A 20,946-nucleotide genomic window follows, 5' to 3' on the forward strand; every position below is an offset into this window, starting at 1 on the left:
ACAGGCTTTCGAACTCTGACGAGGATTAATTGACACCCCGTCGTTTCAAGTATCGGTGACAGACATGTTCCAGGCTGTCGGTGCCCAGATTCAGCTGTGTCATGTCTCTTCGGAGCATCATGAGAGGTAGAGGCGCTCGCGCTTATGAACAAAGCTGCTACGGAATCTTCCAAGGAAAAGGTGAAGTCTTCACTAAAGGGCTTGAGCCTTTAGCATAAATTTTGCCTCGGGGTAAGTACCCGGCTGTCTACGCTTCACACGTCGAGGTTTTACAGCCATATATCTAGGAAGCACGACCTTACCAACATGACCCGAGCAGGTGTTTGCACAGTCTCATTGCGACTTCGCTGTGTGATGATTTCGGTTTTTTCTCTCGTTAATTAGGCAGCCGAACTCCACCTACAAGAATTTGAAAAAAAAAAGGGCTGACCGTATTGGATGCCTTGCTCGCATAGACTCTTAAACTTGAAATTGAACTCCATGCAGTATGCAGTGAGCTTCATTAGGTATGGATGTTAGACGTAATTCAATTATGCTCATTAATCTCAACGCAACTTGCTGCTGTAACTTTAACAAATTAAGTTGTACATAAGGACCATTCCTTTCATGTAAGGTACTCAGCCTTCGTGCCCATTACATCTAATCATCATCTTCCGCAGCTGCCTTCTCAACAAGGTAATATCGATCCGAGCCTGTCTCAGAGTTTTGATCGTGCTCGATAGCGATCTTGTTGAGCTGCAATAGGGCGTTCTCGAGGACAGTATCCTTGTGGTGTCTGTCCTTCCGGCCAAGGTCGTTCAGCCACCGGATCTTGTTAAGCATGTAGTAGACAATGGCGATGAAGATGGTGACGCCGATCGAATACGCCCAAACAAGAACCACGGTGACGATGTCCGTCCAACCATTGTCCGAATTCTGGAAGATTGTCTCGGGGCTAGTTCGCATGACGCCACCGCCTGAGCCGGATAGAAAGCCGAACAAGGCGAAGATGGTTGCGAGCACATCCACGACGAAGATGGCACCGACGAGCTGCCAAGATGGCCAAGTCTTGCCGCCTCTGGTGACGAAGATGAGCCAGTTTTCGGTTAACGAGACCTCGAGGAAAAGGACTTCTTGAATCGAGCCGAAGTTCTGGATGATACCGCCGTTCTCGAGGAACATTGTCCCGCGAATGATCCATGTAGCGGCGGCCAACAGTGATCCCAGTATGAGACTCACAACCCAGATCTTGGGCAGCTGCCACTCGACGGGCCGAGGCTCGACATGTGCATTATCATAAGCGACAGCAACAGTAGCCAGGTCGGCAAAAAGCGCAATGAAGACAATAAGATCCGGACGAATAGTCTCGTTGAGGATGATCATTGAGAGCGTCAAGTAAATCTCGAGGTGGATACACAATGCGATTCGGTATTCCACATAGGCTTTCATCCGTTGGAAAATCTGTCGTGCTGTCTTGATAGAAAGAATGATAGTGCTGAGGCCTGGTGCGAGGAAGACGATATCGGCTGCCGCTTGTGCCGCTTCGGATGAGCCCTCTACAGCAATACCACAATCGGCCTTCTTCAGCGAAGGGGCATCGTTGACACCTGTAATTTTAGTTGTCAGTACTCGTGTGTTGAATGAATTGAAAATTGCTGCCAATTTGAAGTCATATCGAGGAGTTTCACGTTTTTATGGTGAAGGTCATAGAAGGGGGTGAGACGTACCATCACCAGTCATGGCAGTGAGTGATCCTCTCTGCTGAAGCATCTCGACGACTTGGTATTTGTGCTCAGGGAAGACTTCTGCAAAACCATCCGCACGATCGATAAGGTCATGTTGCAAGGTGCCGGAAAGGCCGCTGTTGAAAAGCTTGTTTGCGTTGTAGACCTTAGTGCCGAGACTCAACATCTTGCAGGTTTCCTTTGCAATAGCGATAGCATCACCAGTAAGCATCTTGACAGGCACACCTGAACAGAATTAGCGTCATTACAGTCCGGCAGCTTTGTGGAGCGCTACATACCGAGAGCTTGGGCCTCGATGATGGTCTGGCCGGTGTCCTCACGGGGTGGGTCGAACATGGAGATCATGCCCAACAGCTGCCAGTCCTCGTCATTCTTCTTGACGCCGACACCAAGAGAACGGAATCCACGACTGGCAAACTCCTTGGCCTTCTGGTTGTACAGGTCCTTGACCTCGGGCGAGCAGTTGGCCAGGTCCACAACAGCCCGAGGAGCACCCTTAGCGCAGATGTAACGGTCTTTTCCAAGGCGGCATTCGCAAGTAATGCGCTTTGAGACGGGATCGAAGGGGGTGAACTTGTCGGTAATCCATCCTTGGCGCAAGATCTCACGCGCTTTGGGGTAACGCTTGAGAGTCAGAATGGTGATCTTGTCGATCGGGTCCAGGGACTGAATGTTGTGAGAGCTAGCCAGGGCGGCAACCGCCATCATCCAGTTGACATCTTGACCTTCGGCGACATAGGGCTCCCGAATGCTCAACTTGTTAGCGGTCAAGGTACCCGTCTTATCGGAACAGAGGACGTTGACGCCCTGGGGAAATGAAACATATTAGTATTCAATCACAAGACATTCCTCAAAACAAATAGAACCAAAAGGGTCCATCAGGTGCTCAGGATAACTTACAGCCAGTGACTCAATGGCAGTCAACTTCTGAACAATAGCCTTCTGCTTAGCCAGATATGCGGCTCCGACGGCTAGTGTGGTGGTTGTGACAACAGGAAGACCAACAGGCACACCGATGATGAACAGGATGAGGGCGTAGTGCAAAAGCGTCTGGACGCCTGGCGAGGCAATAGGGATGTGTCGGAAGAAGCCCCCGATCCATATCGCCAAAATCCAGAACATGACCAGGACAAGCAGTGAAGTGCCGATGCTGTCCATGACCTCTTTGAAATGCCCGCGGTCCTGTGTACCCTGCACCAAGCTGGCGGTCCTGCCCACGAAGGAGTATTTTGCCGACGTCTTGACAATCGCATAGGCTTTGCCTCGTTTGCAGCCGGTCGTATAGAAGACCAAGTCTCCCATGTATCGATCCACAGCAAGTGACTCGCCTGTGATGGCGGATTGATCGCAAGCAAGAAGTGGCAGGCCGAAATGGACAGACCTGTCGTCATCATCGTGGTCTCCAGCCTCCTTGTCCGCCGACTTTTCGTTGCTGCCACTCTCGTCGCCGGATTCGGCAGAATCTCCACTAAACTTGTCCTCGTTCTTGAGCTTCTTGAATTCATTGTAGTCCTCAGGGTGGGCGTAGTCACAGATAATCTGGCAGTCAGCAGGGATGGTCCGGCCCTCCTGGAGAATGACAATATCTCCGGGAACAAGCTCTCGCGCCAGGATTTCTTGCTCCTTGCCGTCACGGACAACAATCGCTCGCATGGCGATGTCACCCTTCAAACTGGCGACGACGTCGGCTGCCTGCTTCTCTTGATACCATCCGACGGCGGCATTAAGAATAAGAATTCCTACGATAACACCGAAGTCGATCCAGTCCTCTAGACCAACGGCTAATAGTGCGGCGATTTCCATTACTGTAGAGGTATTGTCAGCTCTAGCCCTCATTCACAACAAGAGCATCATGTGCGGATGGTGAGGGCTCATGCGAGACACTCACCATAAAGAATGGGCCCTTGGAAGAAACCCATGAATTTCCTGAGCTGGTTTTCCTTCTCAGCGACGAGCTCGTTCCACCCAAAGCGGCGGCGGCGCTCATCGACATCGTGGCTGCTGATACCCTGTCGCATATCCGTGTCGAGCCATGCCTCAGGAGGGACGAGGTTGTGGTTTTCCTCAACTTCAAGATCGCTGCTGAACATCAGCTTGAGAAGGGATGGCGATTTCTTCTTCTTCTTCTTGCTGTCCTCCTCTTCTTGCTCGGCAAGCTGTTGGCCGCTAGCATCGAATTTGGTGATGAACCGGTCTAGAGCCTCATACTCGGGCAGTTCGCTATCGTCGACGTCGTGGCTGAGACCTCCGTCGGTGCGGTCTGCCGCTGCAGCCTCGACGTCGTCGGAAGGCGCAGCATGATTTTCTTTGTGATGTCCGAACGCCATGTTCCCGTCGATGTAGGATCAAGGGAATAATAGCACCAAGAACGATCACCTGAGAACGCCTACTAGAGACACGACAACCTGTCACCGGAAGTAGTGTGCATGAAATATAGGAGAACTAGGGACCGGAAATGGGAACCATTGAAATTCGAATCATCACAAATCCAAAACTCGAGCGAGGAAGCCGACACCAGCTCTCTTGAATGATTTGTCGTGAGACATTTTTTTTCTTCTTGCGGCTCTTTTGCTTACTCGCCGTGTGATCCGGTTCGCTTTTCGGCTTTGCACACCGTACGCACGCACATCACATCAGGCTGGCATCATTTGCTCTCGCCCGACAGCAGGGAGAAGTCGCGCAGAAGGGGGCCCACATAATGGAAACCCAGGGAATATGTGAGGTCATTAGCAAATGGGATTGAGGAGTTGGATATCCGACGTGCGGTATTTTGCTGTCCCGCTGGCAGCAACGGCTCTTGATTCGCTGACCAGTTCCTCGTGCTTGTAATTCCTTTGCTTACTGTGGCGCTACGGGGGGCGCGCAAAGAACGCATGGACGCTGGGATGGCATATTGTCGACAAAGAAAAGACCGGCCGGACTGGCGGAGTAGCAGAGCCGGTCGAGCCGGTGGTTCCGTCTGTGATCGGCTCTGATCTTCGCAAGCGTGCGAAGACCACATGAGAGTGGGGCGAATGTGCCTCCAGCATGCCGTCATGGCGTGGGTTTTTGCAGGTTTCCGCGGGCGGCTTCCTGGACATTTTAATCTGGGGACTTTGGACATGAATAATTCCACGTACTGTGTGCGTGTACTGCCTGGCTGCTCGCCTGCAAGCGCAGCCAGGCTGGTAGAAAGGCTAGCCCGACAAATTCCTCGCGCCTCGGCTCATGCTTGGCTTGCGATCAGACCCGCGGGATGTGGGATTTTGAGGCTCAAAAGTCTGTGCCGATCTTCGCGAAGCTCCAAGATCCTACTTAGGCAATTCCCAGTGCGAGGATTTCTCTACATCAGCCCCTCGGGCCGTCCTCGGCAAACCAGCCTACAGCAAATGCTTGGATTACTTGTGTTCGCCTCTTCACAGCAGTCCAGACGATGTAACTACGCTTCGTCATCGTGGCCTATCATTTCTTCAAGGAGCCGTCTTAGGCGATCATCTCTGCATCTACGGCATAGATACTGCAGTGTCGGTCCTAGAATGGAGAAAGTGACGGCTCACTCCAGCTTGTCTTATCACCTTGTCAGGCTTGTTTCTGTCTAGCCTGTCTAGTCAACCAGGAACTCGGTCCCAGCCCCTGGGCTCCGCCGAAAGACCATCCTTGGCTAGAAAGCTTCTTTTCACTACCCACCCCATCGATCCCTGTGCATCCGGATGCACATACTGTGCGTGGGTGCTCAGACAGCGATCACAAACAACGGCGGAACCGCAGCCGGCAGGTCAGAATACAGAAACGGCCATAGTCCGCCGGGTAGACTTATTGGAATTACCGCTACCCACAAGTGTCTACAGTAGAGTGCACGTAGCAAGCCCAGTAGGCCGATTTCATTTTCGGCCCTAGCTGTAGCAGGGCTATATGTCCCGGCTTCTCCGGGGAAGTCTCTACCTCGCCTCGATTCCGCATTCGCCTCCCGAGCTCCGTCCGAATGAGCGACTGGGCGAATCATCGATTCCTCATTTTCAGCCATTTCTCATGGTTGAGTGTGAATGGTCGGTGTCCCCGTTGACTGTTCAGGTACACTGACTGGCCGACAGAAAACACCGCCACCATCGAGGTTCTTCTTGCGATACATCTCGTAACTTTTGTTTTTCTCAGTTCGCGTTCTCTGTCGTGATATTTCAAAGTTCGGGCAGATCGTCTTCAACGGTGCCCCAAACGAAGAGTAATTTTACTTTCCGGTCTGTGTGGTTCGATAGAGATTTATTGAGCCGAAAGGCTAGGATCCTCGTATCAATCTTATATGTGACTGCTCACCTATGACTATAACAACACAGATATTCCTGAGTAGGTATGAATTGTGGCTTCGTTGACCAACTCGAAAGGCCAACACGACCACTCAAATCATGTGTATGTTTGTCCTGATGAGGTCCATATTCCCTGCCACAAAACCAAGATATTAGTGAGCATCAAAAAGGCATTTTTAAATCCCCTACAAGTTCATACACGATAATTCTGTTTTTTATATGAAAAAAAAAAGAGTTTTAGTGTCAAAGGGTCAGGGAAGACGTGTTGACTTGGATTTGATCGATATTGCCTGTGATAGCTGCAGCCACTATTTGAAATGAGGTTTCACTTCACATTCGAGCAACCCACGAGGTTAATCCTGCTTTCAATGCACCATTTCTTCGACCTTCAGGCCATCCGCGGTCCCAGAATAGTAAGCGTCTGACAATTTGGGGTCTTGCCAAGGTATACCAAACTGACTGCTGTTTATTAGCCCTTAATAGCTGTGCTAGTTGCCGTTGCGACGGAGCTGGTCTGGACGACCGAGCTCGGGAAGCCCGTGTATTGTGTCGGCCCAGGCATGACATAGCTTTGAGTGGTGCCGTAGAGGTCATACAGAATCCCCGGGTCCGTCTCGTGGTACAGTGCAGTACCCAACACGCCGCTCGGCTGCACGCTCCCTGTACCGGTGACAGCCAGGTTGAGGCACTGCGGATAGGCCTGCGCACCGTCCGCGTTGCCTGCAGAGTGCAGGGCGATGATCTCGTGCCTCAGGACGTAGTTGCCACTCGCGAGGGTGGCTGGGATCTGAACCAGCCAGGTCGAGTTGTTCTCGATGAGGACGTCGGAGGCCCAGGTGCCAAGTCCTGACCCGCTGATGTAGCCGATGCCGTCGACCTTGAAGAACTTGAGCGTCGTCTTGTCCACCGTCTCGCACGAGGCTGATCCGCAGCTCGCGAGGTAGTCGATGACCGGCCCGTGGTGGCTGACGGGCCAGGTCGGCGTCCACTGGATGGAGATGGAGTCGCCGGCTTTCACTGGGATGTGCCCAGGGCCGTTCGTCGCGTTCTTGTGGCAGATGATGTCTGATGTCTGGAATGCGTCGGGGGCGACGAAGCCGTTGTCCAGGTCGGCGGCCGCCCAGGCGGCGACGATGGGTGGACTAGGAATGTAGGGAAAGCTGCCTGGGTCATAGCCCTGATAGTAGACCCCGTTGATGACCACATTGTTGACATGTCCATGGGCCGCAACGGTTGCAGCCCCCGCAACAAGGGTAATGATATGCTTTGAAGCGATGGCCATGTTGGATACTGTCGTCTGCTACGTGGTGATCTTGTCTTCAACTCTTGCAGGAACCCATTCGGTGCAGTGAGAGGCTAGTCGGAATCGCTTTTCTAGACACAAAATGTCTTGGTGATCCTTATCTTTTATAGTCAAAAATCTTAGCTGAGAAGTGGGATCAGGCCTATTGCGCATCATGTTACTATCCATGTATTCATTGCAACCAAGAAACTGTCTTCCATCAATGAAATTCGGGAGATAGACCCATATGCCAATAGAACAAGCAATATTGACCATTCTGGAAGCAGACACTCGATTACAAGCTCCGCGATGCACACTCGTCTCAGACGACCTCCGTGTCTAAGGAGGCCCCGCAAGTGTACGAGGCCTCATGCTCAAAACCACTCGCCTAGGAAGCCATCCGGCTTGCGACTGGATATCTGCAAGTCGTATGCAGCACCTGAATCACACAATCGTCTTGTCAGACAGGTTGTGGTCCACGAATGAGAGAGGCCATGCAGCAACTATCAACCATGAACGTGCAGCTTTGCCCCCCAAACATCCAAGTCCGGGAAGAGCACTGGGCCGGGTGGCCGAGCCCATCCCTGACCTGTGATCAGATCGCGAAGCATCCCTCTCGTCGAAATGTCACGCCCATTGCCAGCCTTGTACTTTCCGTAAGCGGCAATCTCGGGGCCCCGTCTCCCGCGGTACTTGACGCCAAGACTGGGGTACATGAGTCCTGGCGTAACATCGCTAATATCAGTCACCGCCAGTCAACGTCAGCTATGAGACCGAGTCTCCCACGTGCCAAACGACACCTACCAACGCAGACTGTTCATTATAAGAAGACCTCTTTTACGGAGCGGCCTGAGCGGAAGTTATCTTATATGGGGGAAGGAGGAATGTGTCGCCATACAAGTTTGCTCCAATGGCAAGGTACTGTCATAGTCACCAACTCCTGGACGCCCCCAGGTTCATCCACCAATAATCAACTCGAGGCCGCAGCGAACAATCCTGTCAGGATTCAAGTTCGTCAGAAGACGGAGGAACAATGCCTACTGGCAGCTGCAGCTAGAGGGGAACCAGGAAATAGATTACCACGTGCCGTACATTGCGCCAAGGAAGGAGGCTCTATGCTGATCTCCAGGCTTGTTTTTTTGGAAAGCGACATGTTCGGAACATCGCAACCGACGGCATGCAGCCATGCAAACATCACTGTGCTGGAAGAGACCCAAGAACACCCGGCCAAGTCAATCAGTGAGCGGCCGACGAACTATCTGGGTAGGAGGCGACTGTTGGCCTACACAGTGTTGAACATGATGACTGTGAGCGTGAAAGCCATTGTCATTGAAGGAGCAAGTCTACTGGAACAGGTCCCGAGGGGACTGCTCTACATGTACACGAATCGCGGGATGTGTGCCGGTGTGGGCTTCCGAACCCATGTCAATCAACACACAGCACCCTAATCGACCCGACAGATACAGCTGCGCTCTTAAAAGTATTGGAGATAATCGACTTGAACTTTGCGCAGCATGGCGATTTTGAGTCTTTCTCAGGCCTTTCCATCTACTCCACACCGGTAAATTTTGAGATGACCACATTTATAAACAGTAAATGAGCGCTTTGCCACTGTACATCGAACTAAATGGGGATATCATACGAGTATCATGAGTAGAGTGCACCTTGCCTTTCCATGCCACCACCAACTCCCGCTGCCGTGATGGCTGAATCGGGCCCTGCTTTCATGAGGGCCCTGCTTATCCCTCAACGCCTAAATCGTCCTCTAAGTTGGGTGTCCGTGACCGTGGAGTCGCCATGGCCCGGAGGTGATGTCAGCTCGAACATCGACCGATGAGTCAATGCGACTAGTCACTTAAAATTCCCCGTCGCCGCCTCCACCAGCAACAGAAGCCATCCATAGTCCAACCAGGCCCCAAGTGTTGACCTTCCAGCCACGCCACAAGCCTTCCAGTCCTTGCCCACGTCGGTAGACAGTCTCGGCGACCGCCTTCCGTGCCTTTTTAGGGGCATTCTTTCCTTTGGCCGCTACTGTTGACGCTGCGTGGACGGCTCGTGATCCTTCCTCGTTCACAATCGTGTACATGGTACCGACCACACCTTGGTATCTGCCCGGCTGTACAATTGTCTCCAAGGCCGTGGGTGTAGCTGTCTTGCCGTCAACGACGGACCGCCCAGATTTAGACGACGTGGTCGGACTGGCGGCTTTCTCAGCGGCGCGGATATAGCTGGGCTGGCTGAGAACGGCGACTTGGCCGCGCCGCAGAACGGTTTCCAGGGGCAATTTGATGAAGAGAGCCGCAGCCGAGGTACAGAACTTGGCGACGGAGAAAGTGGCTGGTGACAACTCGCTGTCGATCAAGAACTTGGTGCGCAGGACTAGAGGTGTGGAGAGGGCAAGGACAGGGTGAACCAGAGAGTGCATGATGGTCGGCATGACGAGACTCGAGGGGCATAGGTAGGAGGGAAGAGAGCGGAGCAGGGCGAGCGTCCGCCGTGGGCCGCGGGTCGTCGACGTTATTATTGACCTAGCGGAGTCAGCTTAGTCCAAAGTGTGGTATAATAGCCAAGGGAGCTGACCTCGTGCGGACAAGATCAAGTGGTGAGAGAACGAGACTCGTAACAACAGCGGCGGCGGCTGCCACCCCAAGAGAGGCCCATGGGTAGGGAGAAGCAATATCGACGAGCCTGTCGAGGTCGGTCTTCAAGCCCAGGTCCGGCACGTCGAAGAGCGCGCTTAAGAGACTGCGGGACCAGTTCTCTAGCAAGGACTGCAGGACTGTGTACACAAATGTCGCATTGGTGCCCTTCCACGTGCCCCAAGCGCCTTCTTTCTGCCAGAGTTGTGAAAGTACTTCGGTTATGGAATCAGGACGGCTGATGTTCAATATGTGCGGTGGTATTTCCGCCTTTTTGGTAGGCTGAGGTGAGTCTGGCGGTGGCGTCAAGGATCGTCTCCTCCGTGAGCGCACTGGTGAAGGGGTATGTGGGGCGTTAGAAGTGAAGTAGGCAGGCTCTTCGCCTTCAGAGTCGGAGTCGGGTATCTATGTCATCGTGTCAGCGAGACGAAATGGTGTTCCAGAGCCAGCAGGTGTGCGGGATGGGGGGAGGGGGGCAAGCACAACAGCACGTACCTCCTCATTCCACGGGCTCTTGAAGCTCGCCTGGGCGGACACTGGCTTTGGCGTGGCCGAGGTCGAGGCTGAGGCAGCTGCCAGCCCGCCGAGATCGTCCTGAGCGCGGACCTGCAGGAGCAACTTGGCGGCCTCGAAGGGCTGGGCCAGGAAGACGGATGTGTACTTCCATATCAGCTCGTCGACGACATCCTTGACAGATCGGACGACAGAGGGCGAGGGTTCGGAGATGTAGTCCTTGTAGTCGAGGTCGGAGAAGATGTCGCGTGCCTTGGACGCGTACTGGCCGGGCGGACTGGCGTGTGGCGGCGACGACGACGTCGATGGGCGGGAGAATGCTGTAGGACCGGGGATATTTGAGGTCTGGGCGGCCTGGTCACCGATGGTGGGAGGGATGTAGTACGGACGGAGGGGATTGACACCTTGTCGGCTATTGGTGCTGTTGCCGTTGATGGACATTTCGTGGAGAGGGGCTTTGCAGCCCGGTACCGGTGGAGTGCAAGTGGGTGGGTGTGTCTCTGTGTGTTTATGTTTTATGTCTATGGTCTTGGGGCAGCGGTGGTCATGATCTCGTGCCGGCAGTCGAAAGAGAATTGCGGCCGCCCTATCGTGATCGCGGTCGAGATCGCGGCCGAAGTCCTGTCAGAGGTGTAGGTGGAGATAATGTGGTCGTGATCTATAGACAAAAATGGTGGTGGGTGGTGTGGATGAGGTGATGCGATGCGATGGGTCCTGCGGCGGGGAAAAAACAGAGAAGAACTTTCAGATCAGATCAGATCAGCTCAGATCGGAGTGGCAGAATGGTCTTGCCGTCTCTGTTTCGAGCTTCTTGGCCAAACTTTTACACAAGAGAAGACAATGTTCGCCTTGGAATTCTCAGGCATCTGTTGGAGTGGAGGATGAAGAGGTAAACAAGCTCTTAGCATGAAGTGCTTCACCTCGAGGTGCTTGGAAGCGCGTCATGCACCCGTTTCTGTTTCGACGAGCCGCCAGCCGCATGAACCCTCATCAAACGGGACCGGGACCGTTTTCCCTCCCAGCTCACCTCAAGAGGTGGATGACATAATGGAGCAGAAACGGCAGACAGGGCGACAGGGCGACAGGGCAGTTAAGAGTCATTATCGATAAGATAAGAAGACGACCCCTGTCGCGAATTTTGCTGACGATCCCGAGCTCTTGCATTGGCGTTGGACTGCACGTCAGACCCCAACGCCAAAAGATGCAAAGATTCCATTCGGTTTGCTTCGCTCGACTCAACACCACCACCAACACCACCACCACTGCCCGCCCTTCAATAGCGGCCAACCTCTTGTGCATCTGTCCAGCTGCAGCCAACATGCACTGACAGTCACAACTACTGTCACATACCGTCCCATCATAGCACGACACAGCGCAGCGCAGCGCAGCGCAGCGCATTGCTTGCACCGATTCTTGTCCAAACTGTGGGTAGCCTTCAACCTGCTGTAGGCTCCCGTTGGCGAAGCAGAAACAATATCTGAACCCCACCACCCTTTCATCGTTCCCATTCTACCATTCCAACCCTTCCCGTCCTCCTTCTCTGCGTTCGCCTGCTACTATCCCCTCCTCAATTCCGTCTTTCTCAGCCTACCCCCCTTCTCTTCCCCTCACAGCCATGGCGACCCCGAAAACATTTCTGCGTGCTATGACACGCCTACGGCCTTCCTCGACGCCCTCTGCACCATGTTATCGTCACTTCGGGAGCAAGGCCACCGCCCCTCGAATAATACCCGAGTCTCTCACCACTTGGCCGAAGCCCCGCGTCTGCGCCCGAGCTATCCGACCTGTACATTCGAGGCCTGTGCGATCTTTCTCCTCGACTCCGTCCACACGGCACGGCCACGTTGATCCGCCCAAGCCAGGCGAAGAGCTCTGGGTGACCTTCATCGACAAGGATAACATGGAGCACAAGATTGCGGTGTCAAAGGGTGATAACTTGCTCGATATAGCCCAGGCCCACGACCTCGAGATGGAAGGTACGCCGGCGCAAACCGCCCCAAGAAACCATGATCACAACACCAACACCAACCCCTCCCCCAACCCAACCCAACATTGCGCAAAGCACTGTGGAGCTGATGTTTTCTTCCCGTTCTAGGCGCCTGTGGCGGGTCTTGCGCTTGCTCAACCTGCCATGTGATCGTACAAAACGAGGACCTCTACGACAAGATGCCCGAGCCTGACGACGACGAGAATGACATGCTTGATCTGGCATTTGGCTTGACCGAGACCAGCCGGCTGGGTTGCCAGGTCGTCATGGCACCAGAGCTGGATGGCTTGGTGGTGAAGCTGCCGTCCATGACCAGGAATCTGCAGGCCAGCGATTTCAAGTAGGAGAAGAGGTGGATAGACACTTGTGGAGCCAGCAGACCCCCGAGCCATCGGGTTCGGGGAATGGGCGGATAATAGATGGTGGATAGTGGCGAATGCAATCTAGGGCGACGACGCTGTAGACGTGCTAGGCCATGTGCCGTGGAAGACACCGGTCAGCCATGACGGGCCAGGCGCGACGTGATGGCACGTCGGCCAGGCGCATACTTGGCCAATACCATCTAATGCGCACCCATTTCAATATGGGGGCCAACCTGTATATGTATGTACACGTATCGTCACGATGCCGCATTGTGCGGCCGCAAAGTGGCCAAAGTTGGGTGGGCATGACACATGATGCCTCGAATTGAATAACCCTACTCAAGACAATGACCCGGAGTGGTGTCTGCATGCAATTGCTGAAACCATGGCTTCCAATTTCAACCACAGGATCAAGCCTCCTCCATGGGACCCTTCTTCAGCCCTCCGCCCCCGGAGGCAATCAGATCCAAGAAGCCCTTCTTGCTCATCTCGGTGACCTTGTCCTTCTTATTGTCCATGCCAATGACCCCCTGCTTCCGCGCCACCCGCTCCGCCTCGGCAGCCTTGACCTGCGCCGTGCGGAACGCGTTGAACAGCTGCACCACACCCTTCTGCGCCGTCTTGCGCAGCCTCCGCTCCGTCGCCAGGACCTCGGCCGTCGTCTCGCCGTCCGTGTCGCTGATCACCCTGCCCGTCACGGGGTTGACGTTGGTGAAGGTGCCGTTGGTCGCCACCAGCACGTCCCGCACCCGGCCCTTCTCCATCGCCCGCTGCTTCTGCTCGCGCATCTTGCGCCGCGCCTTGCGGTCCAGGTCCTCGTCCAGCACCTGCCGCACCCGCTCGCGCGCGTCCGCGCTCCGCGCCAGCACCGGGTCCGCCCGGTTCTTGCCCGAGATCTTGGTCCCCAGGATCTTGGTCATGGACGTCGCGAAGGCCTCCGGGTCGTTGCGCTTGGACCTTGATATGCGGTTGGGGTTTGTGGATTTGTGGCCCTGCGCGTCCTCTCCGGCGTGCGAGCCTGCTTCGTCGGAGCTGGCCTCGTCGTCTAGGTCGGAATACTCGTCGTTGTCGCCCTCCTCGTCCTCGTCCTCGCTCTGATCTTCGTCGTCCCAAGTAGATTTTGATTTCGAGGCCGGGGCGTCTTTGGCGAGATTATTTGCAGGTACGTCCCTCGCTATCGGCTGCGGCCGCGAAGCCTTTGTTCTTGTTGCCTTTGGTCTTTCGTCTTCAGTTTCCGATGACGAGCCATTGGAGCTGGCGTCGAGCCCCGAATCTGCGCCATCGTCTACCTTGGCGTTGTGGATGTCATCGTCGTCCGAATCGAGTAAATGGACGGCTTGGAAGTCTTGCGCGTCGTCGGACTCGTCGCTTTGGCTGGGGGCTTGTCGTTGCTTCTGCTGCTTCTGCTTCTTGAGTGGCGGTGCGGCCTTGGGTTTTGACGCATCGTCGCGCGACCGTTTTTTGTATGCTGCGCCAGCCATTATGATGGGATGATTGGGGTACAGACAGTGGAAAAGGTTGGCCGAAGAAGATGCGGCGGTGGTGGTGAAGTGGGTGTAGAGTGAGGTAGTGAGCTGCGCTATTCTGCCGCGGAAATTTTTGGCGGTGTCGACCTTAAGATGCTGAATGACAGGGTCTCAGGTACCTTTGTACCTTTGTACCTCTGTACCCTTGCTGCTTAGTACACAGTCCATCCCCGTCCAGCTGCACCCAGCCCATACCTAGGTACCTGACCATAGTAAACCTGGGGCATCGCATATTCCGGCACGCGGACCATGTTTTTCTCAACATCAGCCTCTCTTTGTCTCTCTGAATGTGCCTGGTCGGGCTCTAATCAAATGCTTAGACTGATGAGGCCGCTAGGATTAAGCTACATATGGCTTGTCCAAGAGGACCTCAATTCCTACAACACACACCAATACAGCCACAGGTTACCTATATGTACCGGGTGCTACACCAATTTTTTGTGAGCAAGAATATGGAGGGGAAAGGAACGTTTTTCGGCTACAGAAGAACGAAGGGGAGGAAGCAGGCAACCTTCAATTCCCCTGCACTATAAATACTGACAGGAAGGTTGTGCATGGCCTGTGCTTTGCCAGAGTGAAATGACAGTCAAAGATTGGCGATGGAACAAATTCATTTACATGTAAACTCTATCTCTTGAGAAGAAACCTCAGTTCCGGCCAGTCACCCATGGTAATCTTGTTTGAAGTCCCTATCTCCCGGAGCCCCATGTCTTCAAATCCTCTGTTCCATCACACCAATTTGTGACATAGGGCCAGCATCGACGCACAGGAGCGATTTCGAGCCCAACCCCCGAATTTTGTACCCGCATCGTTCCCTTATTCGCATGTCACGCTGTCCAGCTCATCCAGCGCGAACGGGGTGTTCTGGTAGATAAGTGCCGTCTAGCAGCAGCCCCGGTTAGCGCAGGCATTGAAGCAAGGCGCGCCGGGCTGAGGGCAACCCGCGCAGGATTGTGGGTCGCGCTCTGTCAGAGCATGGTCGTTGGGTGACATGTTGGGGGCCGAAGCGACGAAGGAGGTGCCTGCGAGGAGGACAGTAACGGCGATCTTGAGTGTGGAGAGGCACAACATTGTGGTGGCTGAGAGAGAGTATGTAAATATGATTGTGACTTGTTTTCAGGGTCTTCTGGCTCAATAGAGTGCTGTCACAACTCGAGGGTCTGTTGAGGTCTGTATGAGCATCGATGTTACATATGGGCAAGGTGGATAGCACCTCCGCGTTTTATACCTGGACTTCCGCGTATAAAGCCACGTGACTATACACCGTGGCCTCGACAGTATCAGGCATCTTGAGTCATAACAACGTATGAATTACAATTTCTCAGGGGCTGCAAAGGTTATTTACCGTTATAAATTTTCTGTTAGTAATTTCGAACCATCAGTGGCACTTTGCCAAGAACTTCCGCTAGGGATTTCGACCGTAAAACTCGGGGGTTTTTATGAAGGAGAGTGCATGAAAGTTCTGACTATACGAGAAACAGAAGTCTGAGTTTACAAGGATCAATTCCAAAACCCCGAGTAACCCGAGATCCTGAATAGTAAAATCGTTTATATCCTCCTGTTTTCACTCCGAGCCGTTATCCCTACCCTTTAGAGATTCTTGACTAGTTTCATATGGCGGCGTGACTCTTCAAGGGCCGACGTATTCTGACAACTCGAGATGTATATATAGGGAGGAGGAACGGGTGTGTCGAGGGGTGCGGTAGGCAGCACGGAGGGGAAGAATGCCAGCGGGTGGTCGCGAACTCACTTAGCCTTGCAAACAAATCCCTAATCTCCACCAGCAGAGGATGCAGCAGAGCAGGCGAGGCGATCTTGACTCGTGAAATTTAAACGCTAGCTAATGCTTTGAGAATCTGGTGACCGGAGCAAAGCATCATGGTTAAACATAGAACCAGTGAATCATGTCTGAGTTTCCAAGACTAAGCATGCGTTATACTGGAACCTGCCTGCCCTGAACGCAATCACAGCCGTGATCGAGCCTTAATTTCCAATGTAAATCTACACTCACCGCCTTTTTAGCTAAGAACAGCCATGTTCAAGTCCGTTCATCGGCTCAATCACGGTTGAACCGTCGTAGGGAGTGATCAAAGAGGTAAGCACCCCCACTCATCTGATATCGTCCTTGAATTCACCTTTCCATACGTTTCTATGGAATCTATGGAAAACTACCGCTTGGGAGAATTTTCTGCGCCGTGATACAAATCCGAGAGACCGGGGGCGGACACGCAGATCAACCGCTGTCTAAATGCTCGGGGCCGCTGTCAGCGCCTCGACGTGGACATATTCATTCTTTCAGTTCCTGAGACTAGACACATCGGACAACTGGAAAAGCTTAAACGTGGATATCATGGCTCCTGCAACCATGCTCTCAGGGCTAAGTGAAAGAACTTCGCCGTCTTGGTGTTCTCCCACGGTATCGGAGTAAAGATGTGATATCCGAAAGCTTGTATCATTTTCAACACGACAAGAGAACTTCAGTACAATAAGCACTGAAGGTTGAAGTCGGTAAATCACTTTCAACCCACTCCATAAGTGGAGGTATGATTATTTTCCATGCTTAGAATACATGCAGCAAATCACAGCAAGACAGCGAGGCCAAGACCCGAAAGAAAGACGAACAATAAAGTACCCAGACTCATTTGCCCCGCTGCACCACTACTAGTAGTGTTCGCAGCATCGTCGGTGCTGTTGGTATCATTCGTCCCTCCAGTTGTGTTGTCATTCTCGCCAGGATGACAACGCGAGGCTTGCATTGCGAGACTGGAGCATGACACATTAAGCGATTCCCAATTAGGAACGATGCCGGCAGGGTAGATGCGCATGAGGGCTATAACAGTAATATTGTTGATGATGGGGCTGCACGCGTTGAAAGTGTCGTTGTTGGCATAGGAAAGTCGCCCGTACTCGCCGATCACGAAAGCGCCGTCTTCATTCGAACGTGTATTGTTCGGGTCACAGGACAAAAATTCTATTGGGTTTTAGTAAAATTGAAATAACCAGTGCCAATCGGTTGCCACAGGGAAGCACTGACCTCGAAATTCACACAGGTAGCCACTTGAGTTTGTGAGTGTCCCATTATCGGTGATGAGATACTCGCCAGTCTCCCATCCGACCGTGGTCAGCTCTGGCACCTGAATGCCGTTCTCGCCAGAGTATAGTGTGCCTGAAGTCGTCGTCAATTGAAACGGACCACAAGTATCTTCGCGGTCTTCTTGACCGAGGACTCTTCCCGCAAGGAAGGCAGCCGTGACGAAGAAAAGAGCTGAGTTAATCATGTTTCAAAAAAAAAAAGTTCAATGGCAAAAGCTAAAGACTAGAGATGGTCACTTTTGCCACCCGAGAGCGAGTTCCCACATCTTTATAATACTGCATTGCCAGCACGCAGTTGCTGCCTGTGGCGGGATTTACACTCCGCCTGCCTTGGTATTGAACTTGGCAAACGATGTATGCAGAAAGCATGCGCTGCTCTCTTGCAATCCCCACTAATTGGTCAATCTCATGATGGACTGCGGTGGAAGCTAACGATTTATGGTGCTTATTTTCAACCCCTGGGAACAATTGGCGGGGCTTAGATGAGAATTTTTGATTGGTGCGCCTCGACTTACAACTCGAAGAGCAACTCGATAAGCAAGTCGTACTATGCTAATCCCATAAAGCTAGTCATGGTCTTATTGGAACTGTGATTGCTGGGCGACTTGAGGGCAGGCCAGATAGCTAAATGAACCTGTTTTGTCATGAATCCAAGGTGTTCGAGGCGACCCGACCCACGGAGAGACAATGGCGATGTTGATGAATCTTCTTAACAGCCTCTGAACAGCCATTGATGCGTTGAGAAGTATGCGTCAAAGCATCAATCGTTCGCATTTGATTCATCCAGCCATTCTTACATTTTTTGTTGCAGGCTAGAGGCAAAGAATATCATACTTCGGCATGCATCCTGTAGTTTTGAGTCATTGAGGTCCAAGCCAATATTGAAGCTTCTTTAATATTTATAGATATATATCGAGAGACTTCCTTACAACTTGCAGATTTGTACAATCTGAGCTCTTTTTGATTTTGTGGTGTTCAATTTAAGTGCTGAAAACACCAGCAGGCTGCAAATCCGTCTTCAGCAAGCACATATCGTAATTAGACACAGAACTTTTTCTTCAACACTATGTGGGACAGTCGAAGTAGGTGCCAGCTTCTTTCCCTGAGCCTTATCCCATTGTCATAAGCAACGTCATCGTATCAGCATTGCATGCAGCCTTGCAGTGTTCGCAGGATACCGCCATCTGGGCGCTCAACACATGTCGTATTGGTGAGCTCACCAGATATCAATCTGAGGGATGCAGACATGGTAACAAAATTTGCGTGATGCCAATGAACCTGAGAGTATTCTGAGCTTTCCTCAAGAATTTGAAACCTGTGGTGTTCCCGATTGGCTGTATATACGTTGACAATTTGATGGTCAATCGCATTATATCTTGCGCCTGCTGTTTCCGTTTCCCAGTGCTATAATTGGACGTGCCCGAAATGAAGTTTCTCGCACATTAAGCTGTCAGCATTATTACTATTAAAATACTTTCTGCCACTTGAGTCCCAAGCCGACAATCGATGGCTACCACTCAAGCAACAGTATGGGATGGTCGAGTTCACTCTGGTCCCATACCTTCAAGGCCAGAATCTGAGAACACGTGCTGATACCAAGAAAACAAATCAAACTGCATTCTGTGCTCTACATCTTCTAAGATTTATGAAACACTTGAATCAATGGAAGTTGCTTTGGAGACAAATGCCAGCCCTTTAGCAAGCTGCTGCCTGGCTCCTTTACCCCACCATGGTCTCCATAGTACACCGTGAAGAAGGAATGTTGCAAACACTCACAGATTGCAAAAGCAAGGCAGGATCGGCAAACCATTCGTGATGCGTTTATCTAAGCTAATTGACAACTTTGTCCTTGGCCTTGGTTTTGGGTGTTGACATACCTTCGACACCTGAATACACATGCAAGCAATGCAGCTCAGTCTGCATCCACAACGGCGCCTTCATAGATTCTTGAGCAGTTGGCAGTGGGGACGACGACGGGTTTGCCAGCGCATAAACGGCATGAAGCTAGCTGCAAATTTGGCGACATGCTCGTATTTCCGGCCCGCATTTCTGGTTGGCCGCATCCTTCAACGATCCTTCGCGGCTAAGTGAAATTAAGATACCATCAACTGGGGCTAGGATCAGGGGGCCTTAGCGTCATGTATATAATTCACCTAGACTGACATTGTGAACACGGTGATATGAACACGCGACTACACTACCCTTTTTCTGCTCAAGATTATATCTTTGCGTGGACAACAACCAATTAGACGAAATTCAACCGACACGATTCGAAATTCAGTCACGATGAAGCAGAACACGAAGCTTTTCTTCTCTATTGTGGCGCTTGGCCAAACGCTTGGTGTTATGGCTGACGTCACACTCGACTGCTACTCCTTCGATGCCGTTGCTGAGGTGTCGTTAGCATTCAACACTCCTAGTGCTTGCTCTTCCCATTGTGCGGACGCGGGACACTCTGTCTTTGCAGCACGAGGAGAGGGCTGCTTTTGCCTCGACACCCTACCTTCGAACGACAAAAAAGTAGACGCGTCTAAGTGCAATGAAGCTTGCCCAGGCTACGCGCTCGAAACATGTGAGTCTGTCCAGGCCAACGATGGAGGCGGGTTCGTATCTCAACGTTGATCGGACGCTGACACGTCGACGTGTATAGGTGGTGGCGCACCTGGATACTATTCTGTAGGCACCATCGACGACTTAGGCTCCGATTCATCTAGCACAGGGTCTTCATCAGCCACCATAACTGGAACGTCTACGACAGCGAGCGTCAGTGGCGGTACTGCATCTACCCCCTCGACAACTACTTCCGCTACAGCTATCGCCAGCTCGTCAACCACGCCTTCAAACAATACTGTCACAGTCACGCCTTCCTCGTCCTCCAGTAGCTCCGGTTCAGCATCTCCCACCGCCGAAATTAGCGGTGCGGACGCTTTCATCTTCAGGAAGGGTGCCACTGTGCTTGCATCTGTTGTTTCCGCCGTAGCTGCACTCGTCGCTCTTGTCTAGACCAGCCTACGAGGCTTGCTTTTGAATTCAGATGTTCTGAGAAACCTTAATCCTTGTTGAATTTTCAAGCGAGCCTAAGAGGTGGTCTGACAAGACAGAATCAACTACGAAGACTGGCACACCGGTTGAGGCGATAATTTTCGCAGACAAATAGAGAAGAGACCAGGTTTCCGGGCCCTGGAGCCAGGTAGTGAGTCACAGTGCCTTCAGGCGCAAGCTAGTCTCGAGGATAGAGGTCTGTTCCACCTCAGTGTGAATGGGTACGATATGACATGGAGTTCACCTGTGTGGCTGTTGTCCAGCAGCGTCAGACACGGATAGTGGGTCTTGGTCTGTAATACTACAACCACTTATTCTCACCTTCTCAGGGACACAAAGACGTCTTCGTGCTACTCAGTAAGCCGTAGGACGTCTTTCGTTCGCTTTTCTAAGTCAAACCCAATCAAGACCACCCTACCGCGCTATGATCCCGCGCCTCAGACCGGTGTGATTTTGGTGCTGGTGCCGATTCACTTCACTTTCCGCGCTGCTGTGCGA

General features: G+C 52.5%; 7 protein-coding genes across 7 annotated transcripts; 2 read left to right on the forward strand and 5 right to left on the reverse strand.

The window, feature by feature from the left end:
- Positions 1–639: 639 nt before the first annotated feature.
- J7T55_001615 (plasma membrane h+-atpase) lies at positions 640–4,051 on the reverse strand (the record flags this gene model as incomplete). The annotated part of the gene is made up of 5 exons (XM_053130095.1): positions 640–1,586; positions 1,707–1,949; positions 2,003–2,531; positions 2,625–3,529; positions 3,613–4,051. 5 exons carry the CDS (start codon positions 4,049–4,051, stop codon positions 640–642), a joined length of 3,063 nt encoding a protein of 1,020 aa, XP_052991875.1.
- Positions 4,052–6,473: 2,422 nt separating this feature from the next.
- Positions 6,474–7,286, reverse strand: J7T55_001616 (Endoglucanase-4; the record flags this gene model as incomplete). Its single annotated transcript, XM_053130096.1, has 1 exon — positions 6,474–7,286. The coding sequence occupies one exon, from the start codon at positions 7,284–7,286 to the stop codon at positions 6,474–6,476; it is 813 nt and encodes a 270-aa protein (XP_052991876.1).
- Positions 7,287–9,141: 1,855 nt separating this feature from the next.
- On the reverse strand, positions 9,142–10,879 carry J7T55_001617 (uncharacterized protein; the record flags this gene model as incomplete). The annotated part of the gene is made up of 3 exons (XM_053130097.1): positions 9,142–9,814; positions 9,867–10,330; positions 10,421–10,879. The coding sequence occupies 3 exons, from the start codon at positions 10,877–10,879 to the stop codon at positions 9,142–9,144; spliced, it is 1,596 nt and encodes a 531-aa protein (XP_052991877.1).
- Positions 10,880–12,053: 1,174 nt separating this feature from the next.
- Positions 12,054–12,769, forward strand: J7T55_001618 (uncharacterized protein; the record flags this gene model as incomplete). Its single annotated transcript, XM_053130098.1, has 2 exons — positions 12,054–12,414; positions 12,534–12,769. 2 exons carry the CDS (start codon positions 12,054–12,056, stop codon positions 12,767–12,769), a joined length of 597 nt encoding a protein of 198 aa, XP_052991878.1.
- A 428-nt stretch (positions 12,770–13,197) lies between these two features.
- On the reverse strand, positions 13,198–14,268 carry J7T55_001619 (uncharacterized protein; the record flags this gene model as incomplete). The annotated part of the gene is made up of 1 exon (XM_053130099.1): positions 13,198–14,268. The coding sequence occupies one exon, from the start codon at positions 14,266–14,268 to the stop codon at positions 13,198–13,200; it is 1,071 nt and encodes a 356-aa protein (XP_052991879.1).
- A 2,624-nt stretch (positions 14,269–16,892) lies between these two features.
- On the reverse strand, positions 16,893–17,591 carry J7T55_001620 (uncharacterized protein; the record flags this gene model as incomplete). The annotated part of the gene is made up of 2 exons (XM_053130100.1): positions 16,893–17,242; positions 17,348–17,591. 2 exons carry the CDS (start codon positions 17,589–17,591, stop codon positions 16,893–16,895), a joined length of 594 nt encoding a protein of 197 aa, XP_052991880.1.
- Positions 17,592–19,692: 2,101 nt separating this feature from the next.
- Positions 19,693–20,409, forward strand: J7T55_001621 (uncharacterized protein; the record flags this gene model as incomplete). Its single annotated transcript, XM_053130101.1, has 2 exons — positions 19,693–19,978; positions 20,057–20,409. 2 exons carry the CDS (start codon positions 19,693–19,695, stop codon positions 20,407–20,409), a joined length of 639 nt encoding a protein of 212 aa, XP_052991881.1.
- Between the last annotated feature and the right edge of the window lie 537 nt (positions 20,410–20,946).

The sequence above is a fragment of the Diaporthe amygdali genome (genome assembly GCF_026229845.1).
Source record: "Diaporthe amygdali strain CAA958 chromosome Unknown NODE_21_length_814164_cov_65_183785, whole genome shotgun sequence".
NCBI classification, from domain to species: Eukaryota; Fungi; Ascomycota; class Sordariomycetes; order Diaporthales; family Diaporthaceae; genus Diaporthe; species Diaporthe amygdali.